We start from the raw sequence: 25,633 nt of genomic DNA, 5'->3' as shown, positions 1-25,633 counted from the left end.
AAAAAGAATGGAGCCTGAGGATCGTAGAGTCCATCTAGTAACTGAGAAAGTCTTCAATACTAGAGATGGGCGAGCTCAAACAAAAATGTTTAGGGTTCGTACCAAACATCTACTATTCAAACATGTAGCCCAAACATGGACTTCACCAGGAAGTCCATGTTACTGTTGGCGTTCAGACCGTTGAACACCAGGAGTTTTCCTTGTGCTGTCATCTGCCTGACAGCACATGAAGCAATAGTTGCTCTGAACGGCAGTAATATCATTACCCCCGGTCATTGCCCACAGCTGATGCGATTTATTGACTTTAATAAGTACTAGAAAACACACACCAGGCCATGTGATTTATTGATTTGCAAAACTACAAAACAACAGACACCAAGGCTAAAAAAGTATTTCTGTGGCCTAGAAATGGTAATGACACAGCTGATGTGATATACTGATTTGCAAAAGTACTAAAAACAACACAGCAGTCCTGAAAAAGTATTTTGGGAGTCTAGAAATGGTAACGACACTGCTGATGCAATATATTGATTTTCAAAAGTATAAGTAAATACACACCAGGCCTTAAAAATAATTTTTGGTTCCTAGAAATGGTATCAACACAACTGATGTGATATATTGATTTGCAAAAACTATTAGAAAATAGACAGCAGGGCTGAAAAAGTATTTTTGGGGGCTAGAAATATCCATAAGGCTGATGCAATATATTGATTTGCAAAAGTACTACAAAACACACACCAGGCCTGAAAAATTATCTTTAGTTAAAAATGGGGTGGTGTGCTCAAATAGAGAGCTTATGTATACAAATATCAAAAGCCTGACCAATACTTCCAAACAGAAATCAGTTGAGTACAGTCGCTTACAAAGTGTATCCATTTCCATATCTGACCAACAAAATAAAGTAGAGAAGATTGAGAATACTTAGCCTATAAATTGGCCAATTCATGTGTATCCGGCAGAAATGGAAAGGCGATTTTCGTTGCTGGGACCTAATATGTGGGGACTCCTCTCATGGGCTGATAGCCTACATTTATATGGGAAGGTAGGATCCTGGTGTAATTAAAACCGCTGAGGGGTGGAGTGATCAGTCACTTTATGTGCTAAGTATTCTCAATTTTTCATATTTTCTAGAGTAGTAATACAATTCAAATTTCATATTTCATGTTTGCATGCTATAGCGCTACAGAGAGCTACTTTATGTTCTTGGTTATATATTGCGATGGCTGCTCTTAGGCATGATCAATCAGCCATCCTGGTGAACGGTCTGATTGCTCTAACATTTATGGCTCAGACCTGGAAATATAGACTATGCCAGCCAAGCATGAGAGTAAAATATAAACTTTGCACCTCTTGTTTAATTATTCACATTCTGTAATGTAATAAAATATACATTTTTCTCATTCGTTTCATAGATGGTGATAAGACTTATGGTAAGTGTAATCCACTTTGTAAATGGCGTATCATATATATCAGGTTGTGGGGGTACAAATAGGTTAACAAATTCCAAATTTTCTATCTTTTGAACCACTTGCTCATTGCTATTGCAGCTTAACAGTCGCATAATGTTTGGTGAGCTATGACTGTTACCATTCCCTGCAGCATTACTTAGGTAATTAGAAGTCATTGGTTTAGGGAGAATAAACCTTAATTTTCTCCCTGTTAGTGCTGCTCCAGTAAGTCAACTGTACAGGGTTTAAACGCCATTTACCTGCCGATTACCATTATGGAAGCATCTAAGTTGTATTTCTTAAAGAGACAGATTGCCTTCAAAGTAACAATACTAATGGCAATTTTTGGGGTGCTGAGAAGAAGAGGCTACACAATGAATGGAGCCTGAGGATGGTAGAATCCATCTAGTAACTGATAAAGTTTTCAATACCAGAGATGGGCGAGCTCAAACAAAAAAGTTTGGGGTATGTACCAAACATCTACTATTCAGGCATGTAGCCCAAACTCAGACTTGACCAGGAAGTCCATGTAACTGTTTGGGTTCAGCCCCTTGTACACCAGGAGTTTTTGCTTGCTCTGTCTTCTGCATGACAGCACGAGAAACATTGGTGGCTCTGAACGGCGGTAAGATCATTACCACTGGTCAGAGCGCTGCGGCTCCCTCGCTGTTGGATAACAGGATGAGCCCGCAGCTGTGACCGGAGGTAAAAACTTTACCTCCAGTGACTGGCATTAACTGATGGGACTACTACTCTCATTAGCCTATGCTTGCTATTGATAATAACAGTGAGAGCAGACAATGGCTAAAGGGAGTGTTTATCAGCCGGTGCCTGTGCTATAATTAAATAATAAAAAAATTGCCCTGGTTTCACCTGTATTTTTGATATTCAGCCAGTCAAAACTGACAACTGCTGCAGGCTGCAACCCTCAGATATCAGCGTTAGCAAGGCTGGTTATGAAGAATGGAGGAGTCCAATGCCATTTTCTTAAATTATTTTTAACTGCCAGCCAATCTAAAGCAGACAGCGGTAGCCTAGTGTTGTCAGGCTTGTAAAAGGACATGAATATTGCCTCCCTCAGCCTAATTCTCGCAGCCCGCATCCTCCCCAAGAAAAGATGCATCTATTGCATAAACAAATTCTGGCGCTTTGGATGACTTTTCTCTCCTGCTCTGTGGTGGTGGCAAGTGGAGTTCATATTTTTGGGGTTGATGTCACCTTTGTATTTTCCGGTGACATCAAGCCCACAGGTTAATAATGGAGAGGCGTCTGTAAGACACCTATCCATTACAAAGCCTATAGTTATATTGTAAATGAACACACAGCAAGAATCAAGTCCTTTATTTGAAATAAAAAAACCCACAGTTTTACTTTTTTTTAAAAAAAAATAACAAGCACAGTTACACTCACCTAATGCCCATTTCATTGAAACCATGGTCTCCTGCGAAAAATTAAAATAAAAATCAACCATTTTCCTCACCTGTCCGCTGTTCTGTCTCATGGCGTATCCCATGTCTGGGATAAATAGTTTTCAACCTGAATAATGCTAGAATGCGATTGTCCAGGCTGAAAACCACTGGAGAATGAGATGCTAGAAGCGCAGAAACAGTGGATAGTGATGACATCATCGAGGTTACCACAGGTCACTGAGGCTGAGTTCCCAGCCGGGCCTCTGAACTGCGGTGACCTCGATGAGATCACCGCTAGCACCGTGAGAAAAAGTATCATGGTGCAACACTGAGCGCAGAGTTAATATGTAAACAAGAGAATGATGCAGCCACTCAATTCATTGGAAACATAGGATTTCTTTTTGGTATCCTCCCTTTGAGCCATAGTGGCTCATGGGTTCATGCAAGATCAGTCACCAAATCTCATGCACAGTCTGACTGTTCTACCATTTACTGCTCAGCCCTGTAAATATCTACTATACCTACCGAGCATGAGGATAAAACAGAAATTTTGTACCTCCTCTCTAATAATTCACCTTCTGTTATGTATTAAAAAAAATTTTTTCTCATTCATTTCATAGATGTTAAAGAATCCTATGGTAAGTGCAATCCACTTTATAAAGAGGTTTCATACATATCACGTTGTGGGGACATAAATAAGATGACAGAAGCCAACTTTTCTCACTTTTACACCACTTCCTCATTGCTATCGCAACTTTACATTGTTTTTAAAGTTTACAGAGTGATGACTGTAACCTTCTCTTGCACCGCCCAGGTAACTAGAAGTGAGTAGCTATAGGGAGAATACAACTTAATTTTCTCCCTGTAGCTGCTACTCCAGAAAGCTAACAGTGCAGAGTTGAACACTAATTATCAGCATATTATCACTATAGCTGCATGTAAATTGTTTTTCTTCAGTTGTCAGGGTAAAATCAAACTGACTATAATAATTGTGTTATATTTTTGTGATGTGTAAAAGAAGCTATGGAATTAATGGAGTCTGAGGATGATAGAGTCCATTTAGTTGCTGAGAAAAACTTTAAGAGTTAGACAATCAACGATCATGGATACATAATTCCCAACAATATTTAAACAAGAGAATGATGTGGAAACTCAATTCATTCCCAACATAGGATATATTTTTGTAAACCTCCCTTGGAGCCTTCTTTGCACAACGGATCAGGCACGATCAATAAGCCATCTTGATTCACAGTCTGACTGTTCTATTATTTACTACTCAGTCCTGTCAATATAGACCAGGGGAGGGCAATTAATTTTCCCAAGAGGCCACATGAGAGACCATGACTGTTTTGGAGGTCCAAACCAATAGCTTGAAGCTAATTCTACTCAATATTAATTTAGTAATATTAATTACGGTACATCACTTAATATTGAGCAGAATTAAGTGTGCTGACACCCCCTATATATCTTTGAACCCAAGTACAGCCCCTTCTGTATATGGTATGAATCCCCCACAGCCCCCCATATACAGCATGAGGCTCATACAGCCTCCTCAAATACAGCATGAGACTCGCACAGCCTCCCCATATACAGCATGAGCCCCACACAGCCTACCTATATACTGCATGAGCCCCACACAGCCTACCTATATATACTGCATGAGCCCCACAGTCTCCCCATATACTGCATGAGCCCCACACAACCTCCCCATATATTGCATTAGCCCCACAGTCTCTCCACATACTGAATGAGGCCCCACATAGCCTTCACATATATTGCATTAGGCCCCAATAACCTCACTATGTGCAGCATGACATTCCCATAGCCTCCCCATGTGCAGCAGCCTCCCCATGTGCAGCATGACAGCTACTTAGCCTCCCCATGTGCAGCATTTCACCACCATAGCATCCCCATGTTCTGCACTACAGCTACAAAGCCTCCCCATGAGGACCTTATCTGGCCACTCCAGCTCCGAGGCCAGAGTCCAGAACTGGATGGCGAAATGGCTGACCAAGGACGAGCTCTGTGACAATGTCAGCAGCTGGAGCGCAGTATCATGGGTGACTCGTGGTCCCAGGAAGACCTGCTTCAGAGTGCCCAACAACTGCGAGGCACTCTGCACCACCTTATCACCACGCTCCCACAGCGGTGTGGCCCACTCCAAAGCCCTGCCCAACAAGAGGGAAAAAACAAATACCACCTTAGGAGGGGAATTGTGCAGTCAGCAGCTCCAGCTGTACCGTGAACTGGCTCACAAAACCACTGCATGAAGCACTATCGGAGGCAGGGCAAAGTCAGGACAGGGATGGCAGTGGTCACACGGGAGAGAGCCTCCATGGCTGCCTGAACAGCAACCGCAGTAACATCTGCAACTGAGGCTGAGGGCTCGAGAGCCACCAATCTGCCCCCCAACTTCAGTATGTGCTGCAGCAGTGGCTGTTCGTCCACCATTACTAGCCAGACCCTGGCACTAATATAATATTAGGGGCTGGCGGAACGCACCAAATAATAAAGATGGTATTTAGGTGCGTTTGCAGCCTGGGGTCCATTGTGCAGAGGTGTTACCTGCTGCTCGGTAACGGTGGACGTGATATGGCAGAATAATAGAGGGACACACGGGCTTAACCTCACACAGTGTGTACAGAGGCGGACTCTGTTACCTCACAGAGCCGCACAACTGCCAAATATAGATGCCGTAGACTATTTGTACTCACAGAGCTCGGCAGTGTGAGTGCTAGCATATAGTCACAGGACTCTGCCCCTGAGACTCCAGCAGGACAATAGCTGGATGTTATGATTGGGTCACCGAGGAGGAAAGCAAGACCAAGCTAAGCCACAGAAAACCAGAGAGGTTGGTAACTAAGCGGATTGCAGACCCCTGATCCTATCCGCACAACTAGCAGTACCCGTGGAGCGTACCTACGATGATCCTAGATGCCTCAACACAGCCGGAGAACTAAATAAGCCAAAAGCAAGAAAGGGGAAATCTAAACTGCCCCAGAGCAGACCCCAAAGTAGTAGATAGCCCCCATACATATATTGTTGGTGAGACAATATGAAAACACAAACGCAGGTAATAAAATAGACTGAGCAAACGATGGGGCCCACACTAACTAGACAGGACAGGAAAGGAAAGACACTGTCTGCAATCACACACAAAACCCTGCAAAAAATGCCCAACATGTCTGATAGAAAAATACTGAAGTCTCTAGACTTCGCCCACTATATCAGCACTCTGGTATACTCTGAAAGCAGAGCAAAAAGAGTCCAATCTAATAAGGGACAAAACAAACTGGCACAAGCAGTAACATAAGGATGGAAGTTCAGCACAGCCCCAGCCGGAGCAGGCTGAACACACAAAACTGAAATAGACAAAACCCGATCAAATGTGACCAGTAGCAAAAGAACACTTAGCTGAGCATGCAGGGACTGAGCTGGAAACTAAGACCTCAGGAGGCAGGAAAAAATGACCAGCAGGGATAGAGGGAGTCAGCTGTCTTAAAGCCAGTCAGAAACTCCAGATCTCCAGTCATTCTCCTCATTATCAGGTGGCAGGCCTCTGTTAATTAGATTAGCTCTATTACCTGCAGTAGCCACCAGAGGGAGCCCGGAAAGAGAACTCCCGACCCCTCTGTCAATATAACCAGCTCCACTAGTAACCAGAGGTAGGCCAGAAAGCGAATTCACAACAGCTGGAGTAAACACGTACTAAGTGTAGACTGCAGCGCTCTGGCGGATGCCACTAACCTCCCTGACTAGGGCAAGGAAAGCGCATGACTTGCGCACAGCGCCACACTGGCAGATGCAGCTACTTACTGCGGTTATGAGTTGCCTTGTGCTGAATGGCACAATAAGGAGCTAAGAAGAGTGCTGTGACTTGGAGCACAGTGGCACAAGACAATGCCACTAATAGACGCTGACTCTAACTACAGTTCCCTATCACATGCGTATCCAAAGGGGGGTCATAATAAGTCAGTCACCTGTATACATGCATCCATCATCACAAACACAATAAACAATAAGAGTTTATATTTGCGCATGGCCAAACGGCCATACGAGCCTTCTATGGCAGCATCCTTCTGGGACCTTCCTGATAGTCCATTCTGAGCTGCTTGAGGACCTGAGCACATGACCTCCGACCTCCAATGAGAGGTCGTCCCACGGACATGCTCAGTAGGCTGCAATAAGGACTTAGACTCTGGAGCTGCTTGCTGCTGGCTAGTGTCGATTGCAAAAGCTGACCCGGAGGTGGCAGCAGCAACCAACCTGACAGCACTAGCTTGAGCAAGACGCCGCGATCGACGCCTTCGGTGAGCAGCCTCTTCTGCTGCCGGAACAGAATAGGAGACCGCAGAAGGCAAAGCTTGGGCTTCCTCCTTGCAGAAGCAGGAACTCGATGCCTAACACATGGGTTAGTATTGGAGAGGTATCTATAAGACACCTATCCATTACAAAGCCTATAGTTATATTGTAAATAAACACACAGCCAGAATATAGACCTTCATTTGAAATAAAAAAAACTTACACTTTTACTTGTTTATTTAAAAATAACTTTCACAGCTACACTCACTTAATGCCCATTCCATTGAAGCTTTGGTCTCCTGCAGAAAAACACAAATAAAAAGCAACCATTTCCCTCACCTGTCCATTGTTCTGTCCCATGGCGTATCCCATGTCTGGGATGAATAGTTTTCAACCCTAGACAAAACTAAGATGTGGTTATCCAGCTGAAAACCACTGGAGAATGATCTGTTGGAAGCGCAGCATCAGTGGCTAGTGATGACGTCATCGGGGTTACCACAGGTCTCTGAGGCTGACTTCCCAGTCGGGCCCCTGAACTGCTGTGACCTTGGTGAGATCACCTCTAGCATCGTGAGAAAAAGTATCACGATGCAACACTGAGCTCAGAGTTAATATTTAAAGAAGAAAATGATGCAGCCACTCAATTCTTTGGAAACATAGGATTTATTTTTGGTAGCCTCCATTGGAGCCATAGTGGCACATGGGTACAGGCAATATCAGTCACCAATTCTCATGCGCATTCTGACTGTTCTAACATTTACTGCTCAATCCTGTAAATATCTCCTATTCCTACCAAGCATGAGAGTAAAACAGAAATGTTGTACCTGCTCTCTAATAATTCACCTTATGTTATTTATTAAAATGTCTTTTTTTCTCATTCTTTTCATAGATGTTAAAGAAACTTATGGTAAGTGCAATCATCTTTCTATCTAACTTCACAACCTCCCCTCTCCCTCTATCTGAGTCACTTTCTCATCCCTTTCCTCCTCACCTGTCATCCATGTCCAGCAACACACGCACCCCCGTAGAAACCTTGCACATCTAGACATTCACAAACTCTCTGACTCTATTCTACCACTGTCTTTCATAGCCTCACTCCATGACACAGACACTGCCATTAGTTTCTACAATGCCACTCTTGCATCAGCCATCGACTCTGTCGCCCCTGTCATGCATAACAGAGTGCGACGAATCAATAGACAACCCTGGCACAATAACACCACTTCGGCAAGCATCCAGAATTAATCGGCGCTGGAAGAAAACGCATACCCAAGACAACTTCATTGCGTTCAAACAAGCAACACTTGCATTCAAATCAGCTCTCACGCATGCTCAATAGGCCTACTTTACATCCCTTGCATTTTCCTTATCCCACAACCCTAAAGAGTTGTTCAATACTTTTAACTCCCTCCTCCGCCCACCACTGCCCACTCCAACTTCCCTAATCTCTGCTGAGGACTTGGCCATGCACTTCAAAAACAAGATAGACTAAACATGGCAAGTCTTTATTATTCAACCACCACAACCCCTTTGTATACCAGACCAATGCCCAAAGCCCATAACCTCCTTATCCAACATCACTGAATGGGAGCTTGCTCATCTTCTCTCCAAATCACACCTCATCACTTGTGCACTTGACCCCATCCCATCCCACCTCCTCCCCAACCTCGCCACCACTCTTATCCCATCTGTATCCCAACCCCATCAACCTATCACTAACTTCTGGAACCTTCCCTTCTGCTTTCAAACATGCTAAAATCACGCCTATCCTCAAAAAGCCAACCCTCGACCCAACCGCTATGTCCAGCTATCGCCCAGTATCACTGCTCCCATTCGCTTCCAAACTCCAGGAGCAGCATGTCCACTCTGAACTTTCCTCCCATCTCTCATCTAACCTGCTCTTTGACAATCTACAATCTGGTTTTTTCTGCCTCCATCACTCCACTGAGACATCCCTGACCAAAATTACTAACGACCTACTTACAACCAAAGTGAACGGACAATACTCTATACTCCTCCTTCTATACCAGTCTTCTGCCTTCGACACAGTTGACCACTGCCTCCTACTACAGATCCTCTCTTCCTTTGGCATCAAAGACCTCGCCCTATCCTGGATCTCCTCATACCTCTCCAACCGCACATTCAGCGTCTCCCACTCCCACACTACCTCCTCATCCCACCCTCTCTCTGTTGGAGTCCCCCAAGGCTCTGTTCTAGGACCCCTGCTCTTCTCAATCTATACACTTGGCCTGGGGAAACTCATAAAGTCCCACCTATTCCAGTACCACCTTTATGCCGATGATGCTCAGATCTACCTCTCTGGCCCAGACGTCACCTCTCTGCTCTCCAAAATCCCAGAGTATCTATCAGCCATATCCTCCTTCTTCTCCTCCCGCTTCCTCAAACTGAATGTGGACAAATCTGAACTGAACATCTTTCCCCATCTCACAGATCATCCTTACCTGACCTATCATTGACGACATCACGCTTTCCCCCATACCGGAGATCCACTGCCTCTGAGTAACCCTTGACTCTGTCCTGTCCTTCAAACCGCACATCCAAGTTCTCTCCACCTCCTGCTGCCTCCAGCTCAAAAGTATTTCCAGAATCTGCCCCTTCCTCAACCCTCACTCTACTAAAATGCTTGTGCCTGCTCTCATCATCTCCCTTCTCGACTACTGCAAAATCCTTTTCTGTGGCCTCCCTGCTAACACCCTCGCACCTCTCCAGTCCATCCTTAACTCTGCTGCCCGACTAATTCATCGCTCTCCTCGCTACTCCTCCACTTCTCCCCTCTGCAAATCTCTTCACTGGCTCCCACTCCCTGAGCGTATCCAATTCGATATCTCCCGATATCTTCCCCCATGCAATCTCCGATCCTCCAAAGACCTCCTTCTTTCCTCCACACTTATTCGATCCTCATCCAACCGCCTCCAAGACTTCTCCCGAATAGGCCCCATCCTCTGGAATTCTTTGCCCCAACACATCCAGCTATCAGCCACACTCGGATCCTTCAGACGGAACCTGAAAACCTATCTCTTCAGGAAAGCTTACAGCCTGCAATGATCCCTGCTGCCCCCTCACCACTACTGGAGCTACCGCCTCACCATCACTGGAGCTGCTGCAACCCTTCAACCTACTGTCTCCTTCCCCATCATCCTGTAGAATATAAGCCTGAAAGGGCAGGGTCCTCTCTCCCTCTATATCAGTCTGTGATTGTTAGTTTGTTTACTGTAAGTGATATCTGTAATTAGTATGTAACCCCTTCTCATGTACAGCACCATGGAATCAATGGCACTTTATAAATAATAATAATAATAATAATAATAATAATAATAATAATAAAAAGAGGTTTCTTATATATTAGGATGTGGGGACATAAATAGGATGACAAAAGAAACTTTTCTCACTTTTATACTACTTCGTCATTGCTATCGCAAATCTACATTGTTTACAAAGTTTACAGAGTGATGACTGTAACCTTTCCTTGCACCGCCCAGGTAACTAGAAGTGAGCAGCTATAGGGAGAATACAACTTAATATTCTCCCTGTGGTTGCTGCTCTAAAAAGCCAACTGTAAAAAGTTGAACAATATTTAACAGCAAATTGCCACTATGCCTGCATGTAAATTGTTTTTCTTCAGTTGTCAGGGTACCTTCAAAGTCACAATAATAATAGTATTACATTTTTGTGACGTGTAAAAGAAGCTATGGAATTAATGGAGTCTGAGGATGATACAGTCAATTTAGTTGCTGAGAAAGACTTTAAGAGTTAGACATCGAATTTTCATGGATACATAATTCCAGACAATATTTAAACAAAAGAATGATGTAGAAACTAAGTTCATTGTCAAAATAGGATATATTTTTGGCAGCCACCCTTGGAGCCATTTTGGCACAACGGATCAGGCATGATTAGTAAGCCATCCTGATTCACAGTCTGACTGTTCTATTATTTACTTGTCAGCCCTGTCAATATAGACTTTGCCTAAGGAGCATGAAAGTAAAAGAGCAACTTTTTTCCTCTTGTCTAATTATTCAATTTCTGTCATGTATTGAAATATATTTTTTTCTCATTGGTTTATAGATGATGAAAAATCCCATGGTAAGTTAAACTCACTTTGTAAAAAGGGATTTATATAAATCATGTTGTGGGGGCATAATTAGGATAACAAAAGCAAACTTCTCTTTCTTTTGAACCACTTGCTCATTGCTATTGCAGCTTTACAGTAGCATAATGTTTGGTGAACGATGACTGTTACCATTCCCTGCAGCATTACTTGGGTCATTAAAAGTGAGTGGCTTCAGGGAGAATACAACTTTCTTTTCTACCTGTAGCTGCTGCTACATTAAGCAACTGTACAGGGTTTAAATGCTATTTACCTGCAGATTACCGTTATGGCTCATGTAAGTTGTATTTCTTGAAGAGACAGGTTGCCTTCAAACTAACAATACTAATGTTACTAATGGTAATTTTTTGGGGGATGAGAAAAAGTGGCTACAAAAAGAATGGAGCCTGAGGATCATAGAGTCCATCTAGTAACTGAGAAAGTCTTCAATACTAGAGATGGGCGAGCTCAAACAAAAATGTTTAGGGTTCGTACCAAACATCTACTATTCAAACATGTAGCCCAAACATGGACTTCACCAGGAAGTCCATGTTACTGTTGGCGTTCAGACCGTTGAACACCAGGAGTTTTCCTTGTGCTGTCATCTGCCTGACAGCACATGAAGCAATAGTTGCTCTGAACGGCAGTAATATCATTACCCCCGGTCATTGCCCACAGCTGATGCGATTTATTGACTTTAATAAGTACTAGAAAACACACCAGGCCATGTGATTTATTGATTTGCAAAACTACAAAACAACAGACACCAAGGCTAAAAGAGTATTTCTGGGGCCTAGAAATGGTAATGACACAGCTGATGTGATATACTGATTTGCAAAAGTACTAAAAACAACACAGCAGTCCTGAAAAAGTATTTTGGGAGTCTAGAAATGGCAACGACACTGCTGATGCAATATATTGATTTTCAAAAGTATAAGTAAACAGACACCAGGCCTTAAAAATTATTTTTGGTTCCTAGAAATGGTATCAACACAACTGATGTGATATATTGATTTGCAAAAACTATTAGAAAATAGACAGCAGGGCTGAAAAAGTATTTTTGGGGGCTAGAAATATCCATAAGGCTGATGCAATATATTGATTTGCAAAAGTACTACAAAACACACACCAGGCCTCAAAAATTATCTTTAGTTAAAAATGGGGTGGTGTGCTCAAATAGAGAGCTTATGTATACAAATATCAAAAGCCTGACCAATACTTCCAAGCAGAAATCAGTTGAGTACAGTCGCTTACAAAGTGTATCCATTTCCATATCTGACCAACAAAATAAAGTAGAGAAGATTGAGAACACTTAGCCTATAAATTGGCCAATTCATGTGTATCCGGCAGAAATGGAAAGGCGATTTTCGTTGCTGGGACCTAATATGTGGGGACTCCTCTCATGGGCTGATAGCCTACATTTATATGGGAAGGTAGGATCCTGGTGTAATTAAAACCGCTGAGGGGTGGAGTGATCAGTCACTTTATGTGCTAAGTATCCTCAATTTTTCATATTTTCTAGACTAGTAATACAATTCAAATTTCATATTTCATGTTTGCATGCTATAGCGCTACAGAGAGCTACTTTATGTTCCTGGTTATATATTGCGATGGCTGCTCTTAGGCATGATCAATCAGCCATCCTGGTGAACGGTCTGATTGCTCTAACATTTATGGCTCAGACCTGGAAATATAGACTATGCCAGCCAAGCATGAGAGTAAAATATAAACTTTGCACCTCCTGTCTAATTATTCACATTCTGTAATGTAATAAAATATACATTTTTCTCATTCGTTTCATAGATGGTGATAAGACCTATGGTAAGTGTAATCCACTTTGTAAATGGCGTTTCATATATATCAGGTTGTAGGGGTACAAATAGGTTAACAAATTCCAAATTTTCTATCTTTTGAACCACTTGCTCATTGCTATTGCAGCTTAACAGTCGCACAATGTTTGGTGAGCTATGACTGTTACCATTCCCTGCAGCATTACTTAGGTAATTAGAAGTCATTGGTTTAGTGAGAATAAACCTTAATTTTCTCCCTGTTAGTGCTGCTCCAGTAAGTCAACTGTACAGGGTTTAAACGCCATTTACCTGCCGATTACCATTATGGAAGCATGTAAGTTGTATTTCTTAAAGAGATAGATTGCTTTCAAAGTAACAATACTAATGGCAATTTTTGGGGTGCTGAGCAGAAGAGGCTACACAACGAATGGAGCCTGAGGATGGTAGAATCCATCTAGTAACTGATAAAGTTTTCAATACCAGAGATGGGCGAGCTCAAACAAAAAAGTTTGGGGTATGTACCAAACATCTACTATTCAGGCATGTAGCCCAAACTCAGACTTGACCAGGAAGTCCATGTAACTGTTTGGGTTCAGCCCCTTGTACACCAGGAGTTTTTGCTTGCTCTGTCTTCTGCATGACAGCACGAGAAACATTGGTGGCTCTGAACGGCGGTAAGATCATTACCACTGGTCAGAGCGCTGCGGCTCCCTCGCTGTTGGATAACAGGATGAGCCCGCAGCTGTGACCGGAGGTAAAAACTTTACCTCCAGTGACTGGCATTAACTGATGGGACTACTACTCTCATTAGCCTATGCTTGCTGTTGATAATAACAGTGAGAGCAGACAATGGCTAAAAGGAGTGTTGTATAATGAGGGGGTATAATGAGGGGGTGTAATGAGGGGGGTGTAATGAGAGGGGTTTTTATTTAATCATATGAACATATTGTCACAGGGCAGTAAGTGGAAAACAGGTGACATGGAACCAGGGCCCTGAAACTGACCCCTAAGGCTAAGGGGGTCCTGACTTTCCTTAACTTGGGGGTACACTTAATGGTAGTGAAGCCCAAGTCCCAGACCTGTCCCTATCTCCTTTTTAGCCCTGATCTAAACTCTCAACTCCCTCCCCAGGAGGTGAGACAGGGAATAAATGCACTGCACAAAAAGAAAAGGAAAGATCCAACAGACAGGGTAAAACAAAACCACACTAAGCTTGCTCTGCTGCAATGCTCCAGGATAGCAGAGTTAGCCACATGAAAACAGCATTCAACTGAAGCACCACAGAACTCTGCCAGCTCCTGCACTCCAGCTTGGTTGATCTCCAAAGAGGAATAATTTCACCAACAGTTGTCAGGAACACCGCACTGCACATGCTCACTGACCAAGAGCGCGTGTCCTGAGTACAAAGACTGTGCACAAAGATACCTGTGGAGTGGGCAGCAGTGGTGACAATGCATGCTCCAGGACCTGAATCACGTGACTGCTGGTGGCATGGCCTAAGCTCCACGGAGCTAGGAGCTGCAGGGAAACTCCTAGAAAGTTAACTACAGAACAATGTTACCAAGGGGCATAGACAGAGACAGAAACCAGATCAAGCCGATGTCAAAGCAAGAGATAGCAATACAGTACCAAAGGATTAGACAGAATGGATAGTCAGGACGTAGCAATAGATCAGAAAACCAGAACGGGCATTAGACAGTACAATAGGGGTAAACTGTAATGGAGTAATGATAGCCAAGCCATGAAGTCAGAACCAGAAAAGACAATGGTACCAAAACGAGAGATGGAGTACAGAGTGAAGGAACAAGCCGAGTCATACACGGTAAGCAAACAAACAATGCAGAGTACACGCACACCAGGGGTCAGACACACCAGAACAGCAGTATAAATGACAGAGAATGCTAGTTTGGAGTGAGTATAAATACCCCTCCCAGATCCAAAGAGAGGCCGGCAAAAGTTAACCCTGTGAGAACAGGACATTAACCATGTCCTAACCATGACAGTACCCCCCTCTTAATGGGGGGCCACTGGACCCCCAGGTTTCTCAGGGTACCTGGCATGAAAAGCCCACACCAGTCGATTAGCGTGCACTGAACTGGCCGGAACCCACGATCGATCCTCAACGGAATATCCCATCCAATGGATAAGGTACTGAAGTCTCCTGTGCACCCACCGCGAATCAACGATGCGCCCTACCTCGTACTCCAGTTGATCCTCTACCAACACTTTTGGAGCCACAGATGAGGGATCTTCTCTAACTGTCCCCACAGGTTTTAATAGGGACCTGTGGAAGACGTTAGAGATTTTGAAGGAGGTGGCCAACTGTAATCTGTATGCCACTGGGTTGATCACCTCTACAATCTTGTATGGGCCAATAAATTTGGGGCCCAACTTCATAGAGGGTATTTTAAGTTTGATGTTACGGGTGGACAACCAGACTTTTTCCCCCACTGTCAACGCAGAAACCACCCCCCTCCTCCTGTCTGCAAAATGTTTGAACTTCTTCTGGGCTTTGGAGATGTTCCCCTGTACCTCCTTCCAGAGGATTTTTAATTGTTATACCATCCCCTCGGCACCAGGGCAATCCGAATCCATATGGGAAAATTCCCCAAACTGCGGAACAAACCCATAATTGACCAGAAAGGGAGACTTTCCGGTAGACTGATTAATCCGACAGTTGAATGCAAATTCTGCCATGGGTAATACCTCACACCAGTCTTCCTGTCTGCAGGAGGCCAGGCATTTCAGAATCTGCTTCAATGACTGGTTGGTGCGTTCCGTTTGTCCGTTGGATTCCGGGTGATAGGCAGAGAAGAATAAAAATGTGACCCCCCAACTTCATACAAAACGCTCTCCAAAACCTGGCACAAATTGCACACCCCTGTCCGACACCACGTTCACAGGCACTCGATGCAGTCGAACAATGTGCTGTATTAACAAGCGGGCCAAGGTTTCAGCGGATGGTAATGCAAGTAATGGCACAAAGTGGGCTTGCTTAGAAAATCTATCAACCACTACCCATACCACTGAGTTGCCTTTGGAAGGTGGAAGGTTAGTGATAAAGTTCATGGACAGGTGTGTCCATGGTTTATCCAGAATTGGCAAAGGCACCAATTCCCCGGCCGACGGACCTGAGAGCTTTTAGAGCGCGCTCACACCCCACAAGTATTCACAAACCTTTTTATATCAGTACTCATAGAGGGCCAACAAAAACCCCTAGCTACTGCCCCCCGGGTAGCTGCAATACCAGGGTGTGCACTTAACACAGAATCATGAAATTCTTGAAGGAGTGTGGGACGGAATTGTTCGGGTACAAACAATTTACCTGGGGGTTTATTCCTGGGAGCTTGTGCTTGTGCTTCCAGAATCTCTATCTGTAACTCAGAGGAGATTTTGGCTACAACCACTCCCGGTTGAAGAATGGAGGAAGGAGGTTCTGGAGGGGACACAGAATCAAAACTTCGGGATAAGGCATCTGCCTTTACATTTTTAGACCCTGGTCGGAACGTGATGGTAAAATGAAATCAAGAAAAAAAAAGTGCCCACCGAGCCAGTCTGGGGGTCATTCTCTTAGCAGACTCGATATAGGCCAGGTTTTTATGATCAGTGACGACCGTAATGGGATGAGCGGCCCCCTCCAAAAAATGCCTCCATTCTTCAAAAGCCAATTTAACTGCTAACAATTCCCTGTTACCGACATCATAGTTTCTCTTGGCCGAAGAGAACTTCTCAGAGAAAAAGGCACAGGGTTTGAGGTTAGTCAAGGTAGAAGAGCCCCGTGACAATACTGCCCCCAACCCCACCTCCGAAGCGTCGACCTCGACGATAAAAGATCTTGACGAATCGAGTTGTACCAACACAGGGGCTGTAGTAAAACACTTCTTTAATGCCAGGAAGGAATTTTTTGCGGCCACAGACCAATTTTTTACAACTGCCCCTTTAAGAGTGAGGTCCGTCAAGGGTTTTACCACCTGCAAGAACCCTTTAATGAACTTCCTATAATAATTAGCGAAGCCCAGAAATCGCTGCAACCCCTTCAGGTCATGAGGCAGCACCCAATCTGTAATGGCCTGAACCTTCCCTGGATCCATGCGGAATCCCTCTCCGGATACAATTGCACCCAGAAAAGACAGTTCTTGCATAAAAAATGAAAAATATTCAGGATTGAGAGTCCTCAGTAGTTGATACCTTTTAATGGCTAACTGAAAAGATGGTAACACATTGCAAGCTTTCGAGACTACTCAGGTCTCTTCATCAAAATGAGCACTTCTCCAGCTTAGCATACAAATGGTTCTCCCGGAGTCTCATAAACACCGTACGCAGATGATGCAAGTGTGACTGTCCTCAGAGTAAATCAAGATGTCATCCAGGTAAATGACTACGTAACGTCCAATGAAGTCAGAAAAAACAACATTAATAAAGTTCTGAAAAACCGCAGGAGCGTTAGTGAGGCCAAAGGGCATAACCAGGTTTTCAAACAACCCCCTCAGTTGTCAGGAACGCTGTTTTCCATTCGTCCCCCTCCCGGATCCTTATAAGGTTATAAGCCCCTCGTAGATCGAGCTTAGAAAACCATTTGGCCCCGTGAGTTGATTGCATAAATCAGGAATCAACGGGAGAGGGTACGTGTTAACAGTAATTTTGTTCAGTTCTCGAAAGTCGAGGCACAGTCGCAACCCATCATCTTTTTTCTTTGCAAAGAAAAACCCCGCTCCCACGGGTGAGACCGAGGGCCGAATATGCCCCTTGCGAAGGCTTTCTTTAATGTACTCTTTCATAGCTTGGCGCTCAGGCCCGGACAAATTAAACAAATGAGCCTTGGGTAATTTGGTTCCAGGTACTAAATCGATAGCACAATCAAATGGTCTTTGTGGTGGGAACACTTCAGCCTCGCTTTCGGAAAACACATCTTTAAAGTCTCTCAGGTACGCCGGAATACCCTCCAGACCGACAGATAACACAGATACGGATTTTATCGGATTGACAAAAGGAACCGGGTTACAACACAAACCATTATCATTACATCCCCATCGGGTGATCTCCCCCTTCACCCAATTAATAAGATGTTATAGTCGGTGGAATGCACCAAATATAAATAATAGAAGGTGCGTTCACCGCCCGGGGTCCACCGTGCGGTAGATGATAAGACCGCTGTTGGACAGTGGCAGATGCACCAAAAGGTGAATTACTGCGCTCGGGTTAATGTCACCCGAACGCTAAAAGCGACTTTGTTAAGACACAGAGTTGCCTTACAATAAAGAATATAAGAATGCTGGCCCTGTTAGCCTCACAGGATGACCAGTGGGTGGCGTTGCAGCCGCAACTGCCAATGGACGCTGCTACCGCAGCGTGGCAATAACTATAGCCACTGGACGGCGGAGCCGGAAGGCCGGACACCGTCGGACGCTAATGTGCAGTGCAGGAGGCACAGTGGCGTGTAGCATGCCACAATCTGGTGCTGACTAACCAACACTCTGTCACCATTCGTATTATCAGAGGGAATGGGTTTCTTAATAAGTCAGTCACCAGTCCATGCATCCATCACCATACACACACAGCATAATATGCTACACTAGCGCATGGTTGAGCCGCCATGCGGGCTTTTTATAGCCATGCGTTTCCAGGACCTTCCAGTACCCTGGAAAGGACCAATCAGATCCGACGCAGGACCTGAACATGTGACCCCTGCTCTCCAGTGAGAGGTCACCTTGCGGGCATTCCTAGTAGCACGGCACGAGGACTTAGCCTCTGGAGCAGTTCCCTGCAGAGCAGGTTGCGCTACCATTGCTGCACCAGAGGTGGCAGCAACATCCAGACTGTCAGAGCGAGTCTGAGCAGCACCCGGAGTGGTCGGAGGAGAATGGGAGACCACTGGATGTCTGGCTCTGGATTCCTGCTGTGCGGCGTCAGGAATCCGACGCCTAACATTAGAGGATTGTGGCGTTGCAACCAGGGCATTCCCAATACCAGTCCTGCAGGCAGATTATTCATAATGAAAAAACTTAAATTTTCCACATGAGTGGAACCCACTTTCATAGAAAAAACTTCAGACATAAAACAAATTCCATCCCGGGTAAGAGAGGATGAATCCACAGCCACAATATTAACAGGGTCTTTTAACCTGACTGTCCCTATCTTAAGAGTCACAACTTGGGCATCAGTCAGATTAATGGAGGAACCACAGTCAACAAAGGCGGTGGTCATAACTAGAGATGAGCGACTTTGCCTTTTTTTGGGTCGAGTTGGGTTTCGCGAAACCCGACTTTCGCAAAAGTAGGGACGAACGAAATCGGCCGACTATAGTGAAAAGTCGGGGGTCCGACTGCAACACGAAACCCAATGTAAGTCAATGGGGAAGAATAGTCGGCAGTGAGAAGAGGACAGGAAACACACTTACAGTGCCCATTTGAATGCCAAAAGCATAAATTCTTATTACTGAAGCTTGTCACCCTTTATTTACTTCATATTACTAGTTACGCACTGAAAAATGGGGGTTATTTGGCTAAAGTTGTGGGGGGGTAGGGCTGGCTCCAGGTTTCCATGTGCCCTGGGCCAAAGAGCGCCCCTTTAACACATACCACAACTCATGATGTTCCGATACGGCAGAGAATTAGTGGTATACTACAATGAAAAATACTTCACTTTTTACATCTCATGACTGATATCCATTTTAAATTCTCCAATAGCTCCAAAAGCGGACAGTATATTACTCCATACAGTATTATGGCCACTGCATAGTGCGCTATAAAGAGTAACAAGGCCCATCTATTTCTCCATGCAGAATCTTTGGTCCCATATAATGTTTGAAGCAGTATATGATGAGCTCCACATAATGCTATAGTATATGTTGGTCCCCATGGATGAAGCTCCACTGTCTTATGGGCCCAAATAATGCTCCATACATAATGGGCCCCATTTCTAATGTTCTAGTGTATAATGGGCCCTGTAAATGCTGCTCCAGTGTCTGATGTCCACCTTTGGAATGTTCCAGTGTATGGTGGGCCCCATCTATCATTCTCCAGAGTATAGTGCTCCCCAAAAATTGCTGTCCCAACATTGAAAACAATTAAATAAGTCTCCTCACTAGGGAATCCCTGTACTAGTCTGGACTCCTCATCGTCCCCATCTTCCATCTCACTGCACTTGGCTGTTTAGGCAGAGGGCGTACAGACTTGATGTCATTGCGCTCTCTGATCAGAATATCACAGTCAGAAAACGCGGAAAACGTCATGGCGGTGGAGCAGGGAGAGGTAAGTATTTCAACCTTGCAAGTGCTGTGATCCTGAGCAAGCAGGGGGGCCCACTCGTTGGCGACGGCACTGGCACAGGGCCCCTGATAGTACGGTGGTGTGTCTGACGGCGGGTGGGCCGAACCTGCACTTTCATCTGCAGCTTCCTCTTTGTCACCGTGTAAGGTGGAACAGTATATGGGAAGGGTAACCTGAGTTTCATCAGGGTCAGATTCAGGCTGTGAAGAGTAGGAGGGGAATGTAGTGGTCTGGGTCAATGTACCTGCAGAATCATCGAGCAGTGGCTGGGCATCAGTGCACTTGTGTCGCCCCCAGGAGTACAGTCGCCACAGTGGCATACCTTCCTCCTAGGGAGTGTGATGTCATGCTTGGGAGCAACGAAGGATCTCTCTAGCAGGTTAACTGATTGGGCGGCGTTATTCCCACGAGTCACGACCCTCCAAACAGCGTCCATGAAGGCAAAGTGTTTTTTTTACGTGGGCAGTATGGTTGCAAAGCTGAAGGAATGACCAGAAGGGCACCACCAGGAGTGGAGCCTGCTGTGTAATTTGACTCAACACGGGCAAACTCAACCATCCAGCAACCGAAAAGATGCACCCATTGCAAGCTTAATTCCGTTAACGAACGAGACTCCGTCATGCCCCCCGCGGTCCGCGTCCAGCTTACTAGAGGGACACGCGAGGCTCTGGCACGCGAGATTGGCCAATAACTGGTGTGTCATGGCCTTACATGTCTGTGGCTGCATGTGCGCTACACTGAAAAGGCCAGCGTTTGTCGCTTACAGGTGCAGATAACCCGCTGAACAACGTTAGTGATGGGGATCACTGATTACAATTATTACCCGCGAACGATGATTTCCCAGTAAGTGCAGGTCAACCGCAGTTCAGGAATTAGGCCTAACCGTCATTCCTGAAAAAATGAAAAACTTACGTGTGCAAACCACAGGTGCTGTAGCTTACTTAACAGCTCGCCAGCCGTTCTCAGGCCCAGTATGGACTACATGTGATTGCACAAAGGTGAGAAAGGGTACCGTATCACCGCATAACATGTATGGATAGCATAGTTTACGCATTCAAAATATATGTCTATAGATCAGGAGGCAGGCTCAGATGGTGTCAGGCCCAGTATGGATTTGACAGCCCAGACTACACAGCGGAGGAGCAGGGAGAGGTAAAGATTGCAAATGCTGTGGCCCTGGCCAAGCAAGGGGGGCCCATTCATGAGCGTCAGTACTGGCACTGGGCCCCTCAGTATGGCGGTGTGTCTGACGGCGGGTGTGCACCCCCACCATCAGAGACACTTGATTGCACTATGAGGGACCCTGTGCCAGTGCCCGCGCCCAAGAGTCGACCTTACCACCTGTCCAGGGCAACGGCAATCGCACTGTTTTGTGCGCTAGGTGGTGACCCCGGCCTTGGGGGGGAGGCAGCAAAGTTAGGGAGGTTTACAAAGTGGCATATGTTGATGTTGGACATTCAGCTGATGCAAAAGGCGAAATTGGCCAAGTCCCAGGAAGAGGAGGACCAAAGCAAGCCATTTTTCTGTCAACCTATGTGTCATCAGGGGAAGGTGGGGCAAAATCCTTGGAAACCCATGCATGGTTCATTTTAATGAAGGTTAGATCATCCACATTTTGGGTCGACAGACGGGTCCTTTTTTCTGTCAGGATTGATCCAGCAGCACTGAAGACTCTTTCCGATAGCACACTTGCAGCTGGGCAAGCGAGCTCATGTAACGCATATTGTGCCAATTCATGCCAGGTGTCCAGTTTAGTGGCCTAATAGTCATAGGTGAATGACCTGTGAGGGAGAACATCGACATGGGAGGAAAAGTAGTTTGTAACCATAGATGACAAGTGCTGTCTCCTGTCACTTTCCATCGATGCAGTATTACCAGTCGTGTGAGCGGGACTTGAAAAATCAGTCCACAACATGGTCATGAAACCCCTGTCTCCAACGCCACTTCTGATGTGTGCACCACAAACACCTCTTCCAAGCTGCCCGTGGCCCCTACGGCTCGTGTGAGAACCATCACCGCTGCTGTGTGCTGGGAATGCCTCAACCAACCGGTTTACCAAAGTAGCTTGTTTGTTAGACAATATTAGGTCAAGGTTCTCCTGTGGCGTGATGTTTTGGAATTTGCCTTTATAGCGTGGATCCAGGATGCTGGCCAACCAGTAGTCGTCATGGATCATCATTTTGGCAATGCGGGGCTCCCTTTTTAGGATCTGCAAGGCATAATCTGACATGTGGGCCAATGTTCCCGGTGTCAATGATGCACTGCGACTGCTTAGTGGAGGAGCACTTTCTGGCAAATCCACATCCCTCCAGTCAAGCACAAACCCTGTACCAGACCTTGCCACGCCAACATTTTCTCTGGACACACGAGAAGCATCCTCCTCCCCTAAATAATCATCCCCATCATCACCCTCCTCCTCCTCTTCCTCTTCTTCCTCCACCTCGTCCAGGAGAGGTCCTGGAGCAGACAATGGCTGACTGTCATCAAGGATTTCCTCCTCCTCTTCGTCAACCTCGGCTGCAGACGCCTGCTCCTTAATGTGCGTCAAAGTTTGCATGAGCAGACGCATAAGTGGGATGCTCATGCTTATGATGGCGTCGTCTGTGCTTACCAGCTTTGTGCATTCCTCAAAACACTGAAGGACTTTACAGAGGTCTTTCAGCTTTGACCACTGCACACCTGTCGACTCCATGTCTGCCCTCAAAGTGCCTTTCCGGGTATCCTCCCACAAATGCATTATGGCCTGCCTCTGTTCGCACAGCCGCTCAACCATGTGCAGGGTGGAGTTCCACCTTGTTGCAACGTCGATAATTAGCCGGTGCTTGGGAAGGTGTAGCAATCGCTGCAGCTTCTGCATACAACTGGAGTGTACGGGCGACCGGCGGATGTGCGAGCACAGTTTTCGAACCTTCTGGAGCAGGCCTGTTAACTCCGGATAATTATTGAGGAAGCACTACACCACCACGTTCAAGGTGTGAGCCAAGCAAGGTATGTGTCTGAGTTTTGAAAGGGCTATGGCAGCCACAAAATTACGGCCGTTATCGCTGACTACCTTGCCTGCCTCAAGATGTAGACTGCCCAGCCATGACTCAGTTTGTTGCTGAAAGTAGTCGGCCAGTACCTCCACGGTGTGTCTGTCGCCCAAACACATCATCTTCAACACAGCCTGCTGACGCTTTCCACTAGCTGATCGATAGGGGGACACCTAGTGTGCAACACTGGCAGCTGCGGATGGAGTGCTGCTGCGACTGCGCTCTGGGGACGAGCTTTCGCTTCTAGAGGAGTAGGAGGAGGAGGGTCGAATGCCTACAGCCAACTGTTTCCTATACCGTGGACTAGGCAGCACTGTCCCACCACCGCTGTCCCCTGTGGATCCTGAATCCACCACATTAACCCAATGCGCAGTGATGGACACGTAACGGCCCTGACCATGCCTACTGGACCATGCATCAGTTGTGAGGTGCACCTTTCCACTCACTGATTGCTTGAGTACATGGACAATGCGGTCCTTCACATGAAGGTGGAGGGCTGGGATGGCTTTGCGAGAAAAGAAGTGGCGACTGGGTAGTTCATAGCGTGGTACTGCGTAGGCCATGAGTTTGCGGAAAGCTGCGCTTTCCACCAACCGATAGGGCATCATCTCTAACGAGATTAGTTTGGCAATGTGGGCGTTCAAACCCTGTGTATGCGGATGAGAGGATGAGTACTTTCTTGTCCTACTCATAGTCTCTGGCAGGGTGAGCTGGACTTGAGAGCTGCCTATGGTGGAACTAGCGGTGGACATGGCGGACTGACAGAGGGTTGATGATGGTGATGGAGTTGGTGTTCTTTTTGATGGCCTAGATTCAGTCTTTCGTTGATATAACATTGTGATTCCCTGACAGCTTTGGCCTTGCAACGACACCTCAACATTTGCTACTGTGGTAACCGGTGGGCTTATAGTGGGGGAAACAATGTAGCGTTGCTGACTAGCTTCTTTGGGAGCATTTGCACATGTGGTACTTGAGGTTTGGTGTTCCGTCCATGCTTGCAAGTGCATGGTGGTTAAATGTCAAAGCATGCAACTGGTATTCAAATTTTTCAGATTTTTCCCTCGGCTAAAGGTCTTTGCGCACTTCTTACAGATAACCTTGGCCTGTTCATTAAGATTTTGTTCAAAAAAGTGCCACACTGCACTCTTCCTACTATGGAAGACATTTTGCGTCTTTGCACGCTGTGCTATTTTGACCGTCTGGCCAAGCAGTCAATCAAATTTTTGGCTTTTTGTAACCCGTTTTTGGACTGCTCCATGCCTGCCAGATAACAGCTGTTGTGATGTCGATGCCTGCTGCGGATGCTCCTCCTCCTCTTCGGAGCTATTGGCAGCGGCACCCTCTTCCCCCAATGGATGCCAATCTGGGTCAACAACTGGGTCATCCATCACCTCCTCTTCAATGTCATGTTCACCTTCCTCTGTGTCACCATGTATGATGGTATAGTATGCGGGAAGGGGCACCTGAGTTTCATCAGGGTCAGAATCTGGCTCAGTACACTGCGAGGACAATGTCGTGCTCTGAGTGAATGCACCAGCAGAATCATCTATCAGTGGCTGTGCATCAGTGCACTCCATGTCAGATTCATCTTGGCCTGGGTAATTCACCATTTCACTTGATAACCCAGGCATGGTATGTGAAAACAGCTCCATGGAGTAATCTGTTGTGTGGCCTGCCGCATCCTTCAATTTTTGTTGGGGTGAAGGACACAAAGAAAGGTGTGGTTCATGACCATGAGCCTCCAAAGACGACTCAGTGCTTTTATTTTTTAAAAGCTCAGAAGAGGAGGCGATAGAGCTGGAGGCCGAGTCAGCAATGTAGGCCAAAACTTGTTCCTGAAGCTCCGGCTTTAAAAGCGGTTTACCTACTGCCAGAAAAGGGAGCCTTTGAGGCCTTGTGGAGCCAGATGATGATGCAGGCTCAACACCTCCTGCATTAGGTGTTATTTGCTTTTACCACTACCAGCAGATCCAACACCAACACCATCATTAACAGCTGGCAACCCCGGCCCACTAACACGGCCTCTTACACCACACTTCCTCATTTTTTTGAAAAATGTACCCACAATTCCACCAACGATATGGAACTGTAAAACAAGGTACAAGGTGTATATAGGACAGGGGAGAATTTAATTCTCCGACCACTTCTGGACACTGATGTATTGTGTCAGGCCCAGTGTATATCACACCGCTGTATAACAAGCTGAATTTGGCAGGTGTGAACACTGTTATATAGGACGGGAGAAATGGAATGTCCTTACATACTTCTGGACACTG

General features: G+C 45.6%; 1 protein-coding gene across 1 annotated transcript in view; it reads left to right on the top strand.

Annotated features, from left to right (window-relative positions):
• Positions 1–7,636: 7,636 nt before the first annotated feature.
• The window catches only part of LOC141059755 (scavenger receptor cysteine-rich domain-containing protein DMBT1-like), a gene marked incomplete at its 3' end in the record, with an annotated part of 153,183 nt that continues 135,186 nt past the window's right edge, over positions 7,637–25,633 (top strand). The window contains exons 1-4 of the mRNA XM_073555887.1: positions 7,637–7,729; positions 8,049–8,066; positions 13,071–13,088; positions 13,322–13,391. Of these exons, the coding sequence (XP_073411988.1) occupies positions 7,637–7,729; positions 8,049–8,066; positions 13,071–13,088; positions 13,322–13,391 (199 nt within the window). The remainder of the gene's footprint in view (positions 7,730–8,048; positions 8,067–13,070; positions 13,089–13,321; positions 13,392–25,633) is intronic.

This window comes from Dendrobates tinctorius, unplaced genomic scaffold, assembly GCF_039654945.1.
Source record: "Dendrobates tinctorius isolate UK_male_01 unplaced genomic scaffold, ASM3965494v1 ptg000230l, whole genome shotgun sequence".
Taxonomy (NCBI): Eukaryota; Metazoa; Chordata; class Amphibia; order Anura; family Dendrobatidae; genus Dendrobates; species Dendrobates tinctorius.
The sequence above is the reverse complement of the archived record's forward strand: the minus strand, read 5'-3'. Positions and strand labels throughout refer to the sequence as shown.